Source organism: Camelus ferus, chromosome 15 (genome assembly GCF_009834535.1).
Source record: "Camelus ferus isolate YT-003-E chromosome 15, BCGSAC_Cfer_1.0, whole genome shotgun sequence".
Classification (NCBI taxonomy): Eukaryota; Metazoa; Chordata; class Mammalia; order Artiodactyla; family Camelidae; genus Camelus; species Camelus ferus.
The window spans coordinates 44597805-44613937 of NC_045710.1; the positions used below are offsets into that span (position 1 = coordinate 44597805).

General features: G+C 32.5%; 1 protein-coding gene across 2 annotated transcripts in view; it reads right to left on the bottom strand.

Annotated features, from left to right (window-relative positions):
* Positions 1-16133, bottom strand: part of XPO1 (exportin 1) — a 39361-nt gene that overhangs the window by 13177 nt on the left and 10051 nt on the right. For both annotated transcript variants that reach the window (XM_032497632.1, XM_032497633.1), the window contains 6 exons: positions 14303-14375; positions 3797-3858; positions 3543-3587; positions 2155-2336; positions 1158-1206; positions 962-1081 (listed from right to left, as the gene is read on the bottom strand). In XM_032497632.1, the coding sequence (XP_032353523.1) occupies positions 962-1081; positions 1158-1206; positions 2155-2336; positions 3543-3587; positions 3797-3858; positions 14303-14375 (531 nt within the window). The remainder of the gene's footprint in view (positions 1-961; positions 1082-1157; positions 1207-2154; positions 2337-3542; positions 3588-3796; positions 3859-14302; positions 14376-16133) is intronic.

Genomic DNA, 16133 nt, shown 5'->3' on the forward strand with positions numbered 1-16133 from the left:
CTGTAAAGCATCAAGTTGCTTAGAAAAGTTTCCCCTTGACCTATTATATGACTTTTTAAGGACATCATGTTTTCTGCGTAATCTAATGGGACTACAATTGTTAAGGATTTTAGGAGATGGGCAATACACCTAGGATTAATGAAAGTGTGGGAAAACTAGCTCTTTGACATTTTATTGTTGGGAAGGTATAAAAAGAGCCTACCACTTGTGGGCGGCAATTTGGTAAGCATCAAAAGCCTTAAAAATCGATGTACCTATTGACCTGGTACTTAACATGTATTAAAAATTTATCCAAAGTAAATATTTGGACAAGTGCATGGATGTTTCATGTAGTAAAAAGCAAACCAACTGTTGACAAAGGCAAGTAATTTTAAATAAATTGTCTATCAATAAAATGGTAGCTCTAATGAGTAAATTCCTATTAGAATATATCACTTTACCAAGTCCTGTACAAAGCCCCAAATGTAAGTTCATAGTAGCCTGCTTTTATAAGGTCTTGATTAAATACTAATTTATTCATTATATCTGACTAGAAAACATCTGGAAATGCAGCAGTTGGTTAAGTGATTATCTCTGGATGAACAATTTTAAGACTTTATATAGGCATTACATGCTACTGCTTTAAAATTATGTGGGAAAAAATACAAAGATTTCCCATTCTGCAGACATACCCCTTAACTTACCCTACTGTGACATATGTAATCAACTAAAGGCCAACCAAATTAATTATTAGTTGTTCACATGAAATTTGTTAAGACTGCATGGTAGATTTCGACAGTGTTCTTAAGAATTATAAGCTGTAACTACAGAAAAGTTCTTTTGAGTAGCTTCCTCATTCTTAGAAACAAGGTTGATTATAGCTAGGAGTATAGAATGGTTTTTCTACACAAAAGAACATTATGAATGAAGAAAATACATGCAATTATCCACTGATAAATAAACTGAAATGTATTCACTATACCTTATATATTAATGTGCTGATTAACTTGGTTTCAAAAATATACCCAAGTGGAATCCAGTTAAGAAATCTGAGCAATGTTTCCAAAGTTGCATGTACAAGTGGAGCATTTTGGGAATTTTCCTGCAATGAAAACATGCTTGTAAATTGTCATCTTCCTACAATTATTATTTTTAAAAATGAAATTAAAAGTACTTACCATCACAAACTGACACAGTTGAAAAATTTGTGAGAATTCATTGCACATGCTAAAAAAAGAAGTAATCGATTTAGAAGACACATAGAAATAAACATTGTAATTAGTTACATACTAATAACATTTCAGCAGCCTGGTCATTAAAAACTTGAGTTAATTCTATGTAAACACAGATATCAACTTCATCAAGTTATAAAAACTATGTATATTACTGTTTTAAAACTCACCTATAAAGAACCCATAATTTTTTTAAAAATTGTTTTCTTTGGGCGGAAGATTAGGTTTATTTATTCCTTTTAATGGAAATACTGAGGACTGAACCCAGGACCTCACGCATGCTAAGCATGTGCTCTACCACTGAGCTATACCCTCCCACAAAAGCATGTAATTTCATTTCTTGAAGGTTTGTCAATTCACTTTATATGAATTTGAATCAATCTAGTCTTTTAAATCAAGATAGCTGAATCAAAAATTTGAAAATGAGTAGTGTTAGATGTGCTTATACACCAAAACAGATGAAAAAATTATAAATTCTGAAGCTAGTTTGAATACACAAATGTAAAACATTTCTGTTCCCGAATGACTAGAACACATCCTTATTACAACGTTGAAAAAAGTAAAATCTGGCATGTTCCTAGTGTTAACTATAGGGGAACTGACAAAATGCAGAAATAATACAGTAGACATTTGAACATAAGTCATTTCCGTGGGCCTACAATTAAGTAGATACCATATAAAACGGATTCCAAAGAGGTTTCTGGGAACTCAACCTATATTCCTTCCACATGATATGTATGAAGTTATTTTGCTGTAACCTCACACATACTTTTCAGCCTCCATATTTAGAATATTAGGGCCACTTTGATATTTAAATTTGTTCTCAAAAAGAATTAAAAGTATATTAACTTCTAACAATGATAGTTCCTTAAAAATTTATAATCTACCTCCAAATTCCTTGTAATTGTTTTCAGAAATTACTTTAAAATTCTAAAATACTTGCCTGTCTTTTAAATGCTTAGCTTTCACTTGGGTTATCTGTCCACTAGAGAAATCAAATACTTCTTCACTCAAGAGTTTCAGAATCACCATATTATTCTGACAGAGACTTTCACTGGTCCTACTTGCTCCAACAATGTCACTGATAAAAGTTGGCCAGTGTTTTGGCCATTCCTGTTTCAGTATCTGAAATAAGATAGGAGATGTTAATTTCATTGCACTTGTCAATGACAAACTTCACAGAAATTGTGTGATACCAAAAGCAGGAGCAAGTATCAATCACCTTTCATTTTCTCTCTGTTTTATTAAGACAGGAAATATGCCAATCTCTACAGAACACATTGAGTAGAACGTATAGCACAGATAAAGTCCTTTGTCTCAAATGCCCCATTCCTCTCAGTTACCCTGATTGGTCTAATCTGTCTGTGATGTGTATGTGTATCAGTATTTACTACATAAGTGCAAATTATCCTAGGAGATGCAAAGATCTCACTCTAAGTGATAAAACGGTGATGAGCAGGGAAAGACATTATCTTTGGCTGGAATCTGAGCCTTGAAATATAGTAGGGTTTGGACATATAAATTTGGAAAAAAGGAAGCGTTACAATTGGGGATAAAATCACCTTAGACTAAAACAGCCTAATGGGTGGACTACATTCGATTTTATAGTCTACTGTTTATGTATGCTAGGGATTTCCCAACCAGATATTCTGCAGTACCACCTGTCAGTAAGAGGTAAGCAACTTAACATCTTTGTAATCCTCCCTCCTCCCATCCAGAGACAGGCTAACAACAAAGTCCTCAGTATAAAAGCAAGTGCATCTTTGTGAAAAGCCAAGTGTTTGGGAAAACCAAATGTTTCTGTAACTTAATAAATTGAAAAACCTATTTTTTCCCACATACCAATTAATGTTCTCAGGAAATTTGGGGGATATATTATAAAAGATAGGTAAGTATGAAATTTCTAAAGTTAGACATGGAAGGTTTAAAAACAGGCTAAGTACAGAGATTAATTAAAGGGATGCTTGAATTGAAAGGTAAATTTTTAATGAATTAGTAAGACTGAGTAAGGTAAGACTGAAAGAGTTGACATGGAAAGGAAGCGTTCACATTATGAGGCAGATGAGAAAATTTTTAAGGAGTCCAATCCATATTGGAGCCCAGAAGTGAAGGGTTTACAGTATCCAATGTTTCCTACTACAGCATATTATCAATTTTAAATACCAGACAGTAGCTAAGTATTGTAGTTATTGTGAACACTACTATCACTACTCTGTAAGATGTTAGTTTAGTTACTCGATAAAAGTAGGTTAGGATATTTTGTTCAACTAATCAGCCTAACTGAAGTATTTAATTCTTCTCAGGGAAACACTGTATCAAGTAAAAACTCACCTGAACAAGAATCATATTTAATTTCCCGATATACACCTTTTCCTTCTAAGAAAAGAAAAAAAGTTTAGATTAAACAAAGACCTAAAATAGATAAATAACAAACGTAGGCAACCCCATCCAAGAGAAAAATGTTTGCAGATCCACTGTAAATGTGCATGTATGTATATCTTCTCTGTCTGTGACAGAAGTTTAAGTTGAGTATCTAATATATTTAAATATTACACTCTCACAGTAATCGCCAAAAAAGCTCTTACCTCTACACAAGTTGGGTCAGACGACGTCTTGATAATGAGGCCAACAACATATTTTTTTATGCCTATTAAAAAAAATTATTCAACACTTTATAGCATGCTAATAAATCTTTAGGAAGCAAAAACAAATACAAACTGGGGGTGGGGGAGGGCAGAGTAAAGTCAAACAACACACCTCAATCCACAAATTGTGGCATTTAAAAAATATGCCGATTTTAGTGCACTACTCCTTTAAAGTTTTAGTTCTTGTTAACCTTTTAATTTTCATTAACCTTTAAAAAACATTGGTTTACCTATTACAAACTATTGTCTTCTGAGATATTCCTTGATGCCAGACAGTTAAGTACACCAAGCCGTGGTTTTTAACTTAAAAAAATACCACAAAGGACTAACATGTTATTCATTTAAATAAAAACATGTATTACTTTTATGGGTTAAAACTATAAAAACACTGAATATGTAAACTATGTAAGCACTATAAATAAGTTTATGTAAAATATTTATAAATCAAAGTCAGATGTTAATCCTTTCCAGATTTATTTTAATCACAGCATTAAGCTAATCCTAGAAGTAATTTTAATGTGTTCGCCTTACAATGTAGGAAAAAAGAGTAAAGGAGAAAGTTTTTATTTGTAATGTTCTTTACTGAAGGATACCTTAATAGCATAACCTATTCTTTAAACAGTTAAGACTTCACACCTTTGCTTTTATTTTGCATCACTGAGAATTTACTGAGTTATCTACTATAGGTCCCCTTAAAATTTAAAGTAATGTGGTGCACTTACATTCCCATACCCAAAGGGTCTGAAGCAGGATTCTCTATTGCAACGAATTATTATTTCCCACTATAAAGGATAAAGACTACCCTCACACCTGTTTCATAACTTAGGCTTTGCCACCAAATGACTTATGAAGACTAAAATTTTCAGAGGTATCTAAATTTCAAAAATACAGATAAAAGTTCATGAAACTGCGTTTCAAGTCTCATTTAACAAACCTGCAAAACTGGACTCAATATCGACTTAGAAGGGATATGCTAAGAAATTAACCCCGTTTAAGAATCAGCAGGAAATAGTCAACTTGAGAGCAACAAAATGTTTATTTGATTGTAAAACTACCTTAATATAGTAATCTTCATGAGCTAAAGTATTAAATTCACTCTTTGACCCTAAGGGTTCCTCTTCATTGGTATTTAAAAAATAATTTTTATTAATTATGGGGAAATCAGCCATTTCCTTTCACATCCCAAATAAAAACAAAACCTTAAAAAACATTAATAATAATAATTTCCTAACTGCAGAAATATTTCATTAGTATAATAAAGCCACATAATAAGGGTTATTTACCAACTGAAAATGCAATGTTAAGTACTATCAATATTCAGTGTAAGAATTGTTTAAAAAACTGCCTGCCAGGTGCCAAAAACTTAAGTGTTTCATACAAACACACACAATATTACAGTACCTATATTTTAAAAAGTTTTACATTAGGCAAAGACCACAGTACTAACTGTTGCAGACAAGACCACCAATGAATGATAAAACAAATGGGCAAAACTTTCAAGAGGAATGTGTTTCTGGCATAGTGTTAAATTACCTTCCCAAGCTATTTATCACTTTCAAAGTAAAAAAAAAAGTAATTTTGTAAACAGAAAACCAGCAAGCACCAACATAACTGGTAAAAGTTAATAATAAATGAACAATTAAACATACTGATACATGTACCCCCTGGTTTGGCAGACAGAGAACATATCACCTGTGTGGCATTCTTGGCCCAAAATATGGAATCTCACATCTAATCATGAGAAAACAGACAAGCCTAAACTGAAATACACTACAAAATAACTGACTAAAACTCAGCAAAAGTGTCAAAGACATATCAAGCAGGAATTAAGAACTGTCACAGATTAGGGAGAGTAAAGTTTAAGACACAACTGAATAAATTTTAGAATAGAAAAAGGACATTAGAGAGAAAGCTTGTGAAATCTGAATTAAGGTCTATGATTCAGCTAATAGTACTGAACCAATGTTAATTTTCTGGTTGTGATTATTTTACTATGGTTGTCTAAGTTGTTAATAATAGGATAAACTAAAAGGTGAAAGTACATCTTGTACTTTTTTGGGCAATGGTTCTACAGTCAAATTATTTTTTAAAAAATAAGGGGCTTTGTGGACACAAAATAAAATCAGGTCTAGATTCAATAAGGTGATTTAAAAAAAAAAAACTAGGGGAATCAATTTTATTTTAAAAGTAGTGCTAAATCATACCACTTAGGGAAATCCACACAAAAACCTCATGTCCTAATACCCACTAGACCTAATCAAAACATAATTCTGGCATTGCTGACTCTTCTATTCTTTACATATAAATTACTATCATTAAGGCCCCTAAAAATTAAGGAAAAGGGCCATTCTAATCTAACAAAAAAGCACCCTTCTGAAACCTCTAAATAAGTAACAGATAAAAACACAGTTTAAAACAAAACCAAAAATACAACCTACTCTCTCAGATTAAATGACTGACAATACCAAATAATAAGAGACTCAGTAATTTTCTTCTAAATCTGTCATAAGGAACAAGAGTAAAACTACAGTTGCTGCCTCTAGTTGAAATCTAGAGGCTTTTCTCAGCCTCAGAGAATAAGAAAACAGGATCAAACAGATCCTTCAACTCTTCTATTACCAATTAAATCAATTAAATCCCTTCTTCCTCTTTTCAGAGGCTTCTGAAATTCACCTGTTGATGGAGCAAAGAGTAAAAGGTGAAAACAGGAAAAACGTGGTAAGTAGTCATAATTATACAGTTCTCAGAGACAATAAAGTCTCAATTTAATGTCACTCTACAATGATCAGTACCTTCCATTCACTCAAAGAACTGGAACTATATATAAACAAGTTTTCTGATAGAGTACTACACATAAAAGTGTCTGTCTAAAATCTCCTACTGCTATGTACAAAGCTTATTTGATTAAGTACCATATAACTCCTCCAAATTCCTTCTCATTGTTTATCCAAAATTAAAAAAATAAAAGCAGCTCAATTAAGAACAATTTTCCAAGTGTGAACTGCACATTTAAAAAAGAAAGTGTCACACATCAAAGTAGAAAAGTCAACTGTTTGTAAGTAGCAAAGCTTCTGAGATTTAACAGAAAACCATCTGAGATTCGACAGAAAATAATTCATTCCTAGTGTCTCTTATTCTTTGTGCCAAATGAATTAGCTGTCTGTCAGTTGCAAAACTGACATTTATGTGAAACAAATTTCTCAAAACAAGAACTACCTTTACCAGACTTCATACCAAATAAATACTATGCTAATCAGAAATGGTCTGTTTCCAATTATTTTAAAAATGTATGTGAAGAAACTTATTTCTTGCAACAGCCTTCTAAGCTCTTCCTTGGAAATCAGGAAAACTTAAAAGTATACATGTTAAAAAAACAAACCCAACAATATTCCACTGAAGAGTTCTCATTCATAAACTTTGTGTGCCACTGACAAGCACAATTATGCTCTTCTGTGGTTACTGTGCTAAGTTTTTCAAAGGACTCATACAATGATCTATCATACTTATATCCATAGCCTCATTCTTCTAAATAGGAAGAAAAAATTCACCTCCCAAGTTTTTAAAGTAAACCTTCAAATTATTTATTGAAAAGTATTACTTTTAAAAAATGGGCCAGCCATCTATATAATTTCTTCAAAATAAGATACACTAGTACAAAAATGCCTAACTAGTAACTGGAAAGCAGCTTATGACACATGGATTTCCCATTTCCAAGAGTTTTATGCATTTATCTTTCACAATCCAACTCTATTTCTCAACGTCAAGAAAAAAATGTCCTTGACATTCCCATTTCAAATTAAAACTAAGCACGCCAAGTAGTCTGTACAATCTTGTAAGTGGATAGTATCAACTCTATGTTAGCTAAAAAGGTGAAATTTAAGTAACTCCCATCATGACTTAGAAGTTACATATCATCTTGCAAGTTATTTACCTGGCAATATTAATAATCTTAACCCCCAGGAATATCTTACAAGTATGTGGATACTTAATGATAGGGTAAAAGAAATGTATAACAGAATTTGATCTTCATAAACAAATTTCACTAAAACCCTTTAAAATCAGAACTTACTGACTACAATATATTGATAGTGCCATATCCCACGGAGACAAAGGCATTTTCTAAATTTAAATCATAAGGTTATACATGAGCATCTTAGCTAGTCAGTGACACTGCCATACATTAAATTTTTAATCAAATACAGGATTCTACCTATTAAAGAGGAAAATGCATTCCTAGACAAACTGTAAAATATGAGTTAAAAAGTTGCACATACCTATCCTTTTCTTCCATAGTGGCTAATTCTCCTACACCACAGAAAATGGAAAGCCTTAACACACTATTACAAACATAAAGCTATAGATAGGCAAAACTGAATTCAATTCAGTCCCAATCACTGTGCAATTCTTAAAAGTATACAATCAAATTACTTTATTTATTTTTAATTTTTAAAAATATATTTTTATTGAAGTATAGTCAGTTTACCATGTTGTGTCAGTTTCTGGTGTATAGCACAATGTTTCAGTCATATAGGAACATACAAATATTCATTTTCATAGTTTTCCACCGTAAGTTACTATAAGATACTAAATTTAGTTCCTTGTACTATACAGTATAAACTTGTTTGTCTATTTTGTATTAGTTTCTGAAATCTCGAACTCCCAATTCATCCCTTCCCACCCTTCTAATTACTTTAAATGTTTGTTTACTCTATAATCAGATTCCTCCATCAAAGCCATGTATAATCAAAAGAAAGGCTCTTTTCTCATGCCACAGTATTAAACATCTATCCATGTAAACCACCACCAGTGATCATCAGAAAGGTAAGTCACTAAAATAAAGCTGTTTGTTCCTCTTTCCCTTATTGTCCAAAGGAATTCAGAATAATGTTCCTACTCCTCACTCAATGAAATACTTGTGAGAACAGCAAAATGAGAAATAGCTAAAAAACAGTTCGTAACCATTAGATAGGCTAGAATTAGACTGTAACTTACTGCCTACATGTTTAGTAGTTTTTAAAAGTAGTTTCTAAAATCCTTAAAATTATTCTTAAATGGATTTATGGCCTCAAACCAATACTGAACAAGACCTCTAATGAAGTATTATTCAGCCTTAAAAAGGAATAAAATTCTGACAGATGCTGCAACATGGATGAACCCTAGAAACAGGCCATTTGAAATGAATGAGACAAAACACTGTATGATTGCACTTAGGAATTACCTAGAATAGGCAAATTCAGAGACAAAAAGTATAATAATGGCTAAAAAGGACAGGGGAGAGAGTGTACTGGAGAGTTAATGTTTAATGGGTAGTTTCAATTGGGAGGATGAAAAAATTCTGGAGATGACAGTAATGATGGTTGCACAATACTGTGAATTACTTACCAAGAATGAATTATACACTTTCCCTATAACAAAAAACAATTATATTAAAATCCACCCCCCTTTTATAAAGTTTATAGATAGTTCCTGTCTCCTATGTGGATGCGAAGTAAGGATTAGGCATTGTTATAGGCTTCAAGTAAGGACCTCTTATGGAAGTTTCACAAAATTAGGAAACTCTGGAGGGACCAAATTGTTACCTTAACCAGCAGTGGTGGGAAAATAGTTTCTGCCAATTATGTATGGTGCTGAAATGTAAAAAGAACATCTTGAAAAAATACTCTTTGTTTTATTAGATAAAATAAATCCAACCAATACTATATTCTTTTTATTATCCTATCATAGTATAAAGCTGGCAAATATAGGCTTGTCTGTCAAATCTCAGATTATATTGATGTTTCAAACATTACATTCTATGGGAGGAAAAAAAAACTTCTCAAGGATTTGTTTAAGAGCCAAACACAATGCGAAGGAAGCTCAACAGAATTAGTCATTAGGGAAACAGAAATTAAAACCAGTGATAAGCCATTATATATGTGCTATAGTGGCTAGAATGAAAAACACTGACCATGCCAAGCTTTGGTGAGAATGTGAAGCATATTCATATACTGCTACTAAGAACGTAAAGGGATACAACCATTTTAAAAAAACACTTGGGCAGTTAAACATACACCTACCATGTGATGTAGTCATTCTACTTCTAGCTAATCAAGTGAGTGAGAGAAAGCAGATTGGGAGCTGGGGATGTAAAGAAGGCAACCACAAAGATGAAGGTCTTGATTATACTGGTGATTTCATGGGTGTACACAAGTCAAAATCAAATTGTATACTTTAACACATGCAATTTATTGTGTATGTCAAATATACCTCAATACAACTTAAAAAAGGGCCAAAGCAAATAATTTTTAAAAGCCACTATTGCTTAAAGGCAACATGTTAAACATGATATTCAGTACAACGGAAGATTTAAAGCATGGGAGTGACCTGATTAGTTAGTTCTGTTTTAAAAATATCATGTTTAATTCTTTGTAGTGAATATATTACAAGGGACACAACATATACACATGAGTGGTTAATGAGCCCAGTTAGGATGCTACTGCAGAACTGTCAAGGTAATTTGAGACTACTATATGGTTATTTGGTGAAACGGAAAGAAATGGGAATATTTGTGGAAAAAGGCTGGCAACACACACTGTGTTTATCCACGGTCAGCACCTAGATATATAGAAGACTTCACATACATTACCACTTATATCATATACCAAAAACCATGCAGGACAATCAAGATAGTATGGCTTTATCACTTAACAGATTAAAACATAATCCTTTGGTTAAAAAAAAAGAGATTCCTTTACAAAGATTTTTTTTTTCAGGGAGAGACAAAGGTCTCCCTTGCCCTTTCATTATGGTTTAAATTTTCTAAACCAAATACAAAAATTATTTTTAAAAGGAAGGAAGTTACCTGCATAATGCAAGTTGATGTATACTGCAGACAAGACAGAATCAATACCACTGACAAGTCTTAGTGTACCTTTAATTACTTCAGTGACTAGTAACCACTCCCTATTTGGAAATTATTCTACTTCATTTTTAAAATTTCTTGTCTTTCTTAAGTCAAAAATAATTGTCTTGAGTTACAACAACTCATCTATGTAAACACTCACTTTAAAACTGAACCTCTAAGATATCAACTATAAATACACGTAAAAGCAAAAAATATTGGGAAGTCATTAGGCTCTTAGAGGAATGAATTCCAAACAGTGACTGCCAGTCACTGAAGTAATAATAAGCAATTCATTAATTAAATAATTATTAACTGAACACCTATATACCAAGGAGTAAGAATGCAATAAAGACATTCTCTGATCCCTGGTAGCATTGTTTATATTTGGAGGGACAAGGAAAAGAAAAATAGCAACAGCCAAATAGGATAAAGGTTACAGTGGGTACAGGTTGGGGTGACCAAACAGAAAGAAACATTTTCTGACCTAAAACTAAATGATAAAAACCAGAGCAATGCAGTAAATTTTGTATTACATAAATTAAATTCATTAAAATGATTATAAATGTTATATCTCCCTTACTCTATTTTTATTAAAGTATCTTTTAATTAAATGTTTTTTTTTAATGTCCTTATTTGACTATTAGCTCTGTCTTTTGTTCATTAAAATTTTGCTCTGTGATCCACTGGTACAGGACTCACTAAGGGAACACACAGCAAGAGACATCTGACTCAGTCTAGAATTGTCAGGTTATTTTCCTGGCAAAGGGCTTTAGATAAAAGCCCTAAGCTGAAAATGCCATTCCCCTAAAAGAACACATGAAAATTTAACATTTGCTTATGGACAAGAACCTGAAAGCAGATAAAATAAAGGTTAGATTTGAAAAAAAAAAAAAAATGTATAAAACTTGTTCTGGCTTGCTGTTTGTAGAGCCAAATCTATCCTTCCTTTAAAATACATCAAAATCAAGCATTTCCACTTTTCATGAATGAGCTTATCTACAGGGCCCAACCTGATTATTCCCTTTTAGCATATGTAGCACTCACATATACACCTAATTTAATGCTCTCATTATTTTTAACCTACATTTTATCTTCCCACCTTTAACACTTTGATGCAGGGATATATTTACATAGTCTTAATATCTAATAGTGCTTTGTACAAGGCAGATACACAATATATGTCCCACATATATGCTAAGAAAATTGGACAAATACTAGCTATACTTTAAAAGATATGACAATTACAAACAAAAAGAATGCATAATAGTTTGGAGGTTATACTAATGTATTTCCAATACTACTAAAGACGAAGGAAAATTAACACTCAGAAATGTTAGTTTATTTTGTGAGATAAAAAAATCTTAAGATTGTAGAAGCTTCCCAGTATTGACAAAGTTGGAAAGAATTTTAAAATACAGTACTGAGTATGTTTTCCAAAGTTTTATAAGTGAGATCAATTACCTTAAAAACACAAGTCATTAAACGCATCATGCAAAGTTGCTGTTGCATATCTAAAGCTAGAGTTCACTAACATTCTCTGGGAGCCATTTTACTTGCTCTTTTAATAATGAGCCTCTGAAAGACACTAGAAATTACATTTTCCCTCCATGTAATGACTTCACTGTCAGTGACAACCACTAACCAAGTCAGTGTGTGATACTAACTTCAGGTACTTTTAGAGAAGTTTACAGTCCACTTAATCTTTTTTTTTTTTAATTTTGGGGGGAGGTAATTAGGTTTACTTATTTATCTTATTTTTTTTTAGAGGAGGTACTGGGGACCTTCTGTATGTTAAGCATGTGCTCTACCACTTGAGCTATACCCTCCTCCCTTTCTCACTTAATCTTATCACTAGTGCCAAAGGAAAATGCAGGGGGAAAGGTAATTCTGATGTTTTTTTTTTTAAAGTACTGCTTTAAGAGAAATGAAGTATTTCACCAACACAGAATAAAACCACCACCACCTCTCCCCCATCTTTTTTCCAAACAAGATGACTATACTGTCAAAATTAAAATCATATGCCACCTAGAATATGTGTATATTCGATATTTAAAAGAAATACATAGCTTTTGATTTTATGATAAAAACTAAAAAATACCACTCCCATTCATGTAGAAAGCAAAAAATGTCAATTCCTCAGGGAGAACTTTATCCTCTAATTTTTTTCAGTAACAAATACAACCATGACTTTGATAAGCTAGTATTATTTTAAATCATTTAATTTTATTGGAAAGTATCTTGGGAGGATCATCTAGCACAATCCTTACATCACAGGAAGCAGAGGTCTAGGTGTTTAGAAATTAAAGAGGGACTTACTATGGTAAAATGGTACTGAAGTAGAAAATTAAACATTTTTTTGTTGGTATGGTACCAACAAAAAGGAACTGAAGTTTAATTTGAGGCTCAAACAACAAATATAAAACAATAGTAGTAAAGGAACCAGGACTGCTCCTAAGGTCCCAACAAGTAGTGATGAACCATTTGTCTATTTGGGCCACACAGTCAAACTGTACTTACTAATTTCTGAGGTCACAAAATGTGATCTAAAATGGTTTCAAACCAAAATAAAACATTTAAAGAAACAGGAATCTTTTTTGAGAGCAGTATTTCTTCCTGTACTACCATTCTTAATCCAGCTTAAGGTGTATTAGGTGTATTGCCATTAAAAATTGTCCCATTCACCTCTGAACATGCTACAAAGATGTCAAGATGTAGGTCAGACTGGGTAAATCCAGGTCACTATCCCACCATAAAAATGACATGAGAAAGCAGGTGAAAGACAACATCTTAAAGAGCAATAGTCAAAGGGGACATAATTTAATAGAAGAAAACACCACCCGAAGTAGTATGATTCCCATTATAAAGTCCACACTTCCTTTTACATGTTTCAGAGATTAAACAAGTAATAAAAAGTAGATAATAAGGCTATATGTGAAAACTGGAAGTAACCGCATTAAGGAATTCCAAGAGACTAAACTTGCCCCAGGTTTCTTAAACTGTGACTACTTTTGCCGAGATAGTACATAAGGGAAAAAGTTAAAACATGAATACCAGGCATCACCATATCTTCATTTTTTATCTTTCCTTATTTCAGAAGTGAACCTCCTATAAAGTATGACCAGAATTTCAAAAGGTAAAGCCTTGTGATTTTTAAAACGTGGTTTTACCTCTGCTCTGCTTTTAATTTGTTATTCCATGTATTACAACTCATTACCTTCTTACTGTCTGATAAGCTTAAAGCAATGCATAAGAGCACATATTCAAATTTCATTCACTTCAAACATGGTCCAGATTAACTATGAGTTGAAACAAATTTTCCACCACAATATTTACTGTAGAAAGTCTGACCAGTCTGGTCTCTGCTTTTCCACAAAAAACCACCTTATTCTTCCCTTGCCACCAAATATAAATAAAACCTGCCTTACCACATGATGAAAGCAGTAATCCATCACAACATAATAAATTACTAAAGATTCAACACATTCTCTCTGTCCAATACTCAACTATAATAAAAATGCCAGGAATAATAAATTCTGAATTTACAATTCTTTACATTTTCCTACCTTCGCACTGGTTCCTTGGAAGAATCTTCCACCTTGTTTTTATCACATTTTCCAAAATTTGTAGTCCATAATACTGAAAATTGGAGAATAGAAGGATGTGAATATATTGCTGTAAGACTGGCAACTTTCAGGATTCACAAATGGACAGACATTCACACATTTACAGCTAAAGTTTCAAAAACATTATGCTACCAAGTTTTATTACATATATTAAACAAGGATCTATTCACCCATATACTGAGTTTTCATGCATTTTCCTCATTTCATTGTTTACTACTCTATTTAACGTCCTGCTGTTTATACATGCTCACACCAGGAGGAGGAACCAAATAAAAAGCCCTTTAGCAGCCAAATGGGCTTAGTCTGTAGGAGGAAAAGCAGCAGCCAGATATGAATTCACAGCATAAATGACTGCTTATAGGCTCACGTACTTTAACACGACCAGGCTCCTAAGAATTTAGCAGCTTGGATGCTCTCAAGCTTCCTACCATCTTCTAGAAGTTGTAAGCTCTTGGCCAAGTATTAAAGTATTGTCACAGATACCTTCTACAGAAAAGTGTTTACAAATATCACTGGTGTGTTACTTAAGGAGCAGCAAGACAGCCCACGGGTTTAATTTTAAATTTTAACCCCACCCTTATAGTTGCTATTTCTACTAATTTAAAGATAAACTTTTGTGCACAGTCAAAATAATACACAAATGCATGTTGCAATCTGTATCTACCTTTCAGGTATTCCTTCCAAATATAAAAGCGATAACTAAAAATATAATTAAGTTAATAAATACAAATACCACTTTCAAGCCATTTTGTCCCTCCTGCTGATTACTCACTCTAAATAGTCAACAATATTTATAACAATTTATAAGGCTATAGAAGTCACGACCCAAAATTATTACCATGACCAATTAGTGTGGATAGACAGGAGGAAGAAAAGGGTCAAAATTGTTGTGGTATGTTTCATCTGGTTGAATTAGGGAAGAATCAGCTACAATACCTGAAAGGTAAACTCATTCATATATAGACATATAACCTCAGATTGCAAGTTTTGGCTGAGAATAAGAGTTCATCTTTAAAATGGTTAGTCATCACACAATAAAATAGGAGCATTAGTATTTCAACCAAAGGGATCATGTGAATGCACTCTTTATCCAAGCACAATATAGACTGTCCCAAACTACATTGTGCTCAAACAGTAAATGTTTTTGCTGTTTTCTTTCATTTTCAACATTTCATACTTTTAAGAAAATTTCTGCCATTTCAAACTAAAATCCTACATTTGCAGAACATTCCTTAAAAAGACTTCAAAAATAAAAAGGCCAAAGCAAAATTCTGAAATTACAAATTATAAATTTGATGCCATTAAAAGTTTCATAATCAGCAGCAAATGGTGAAGCTTTCTATTCTGTTCATTTACATCTCTTTATAGGTCTAGGTCTCAGAAAAATGTCAATAAATTTTAAAAAAGCACCGTTTCTCATCGACTGAAATTCTAAACTAACTCTTAAAAACATACTACACTAAACTTGCTTTAAATTAATTTTATAGGCATGAAATCAGTGTTAAAAGTTTTAGTTAAGTCAAAATAATGCACTTCTTACGACATGGTATGTCCCCTTGCTAATTCTCAACCAACTAAAAAGATCTTTAAAAAAACTAGGAAATAAAACCCACCATAAAAACACCAGTTGAAAAGTAATCTTAATGATAACTTCACCATATATTTAGCCAATGCATTTTCAGCTTACCGTTTTTAACTGAAGAATATTCCCCCCTTCATTGCTGCATTCATTTACTTACTTCTTCCTTTATGTCTGATACTTTGTTACCTA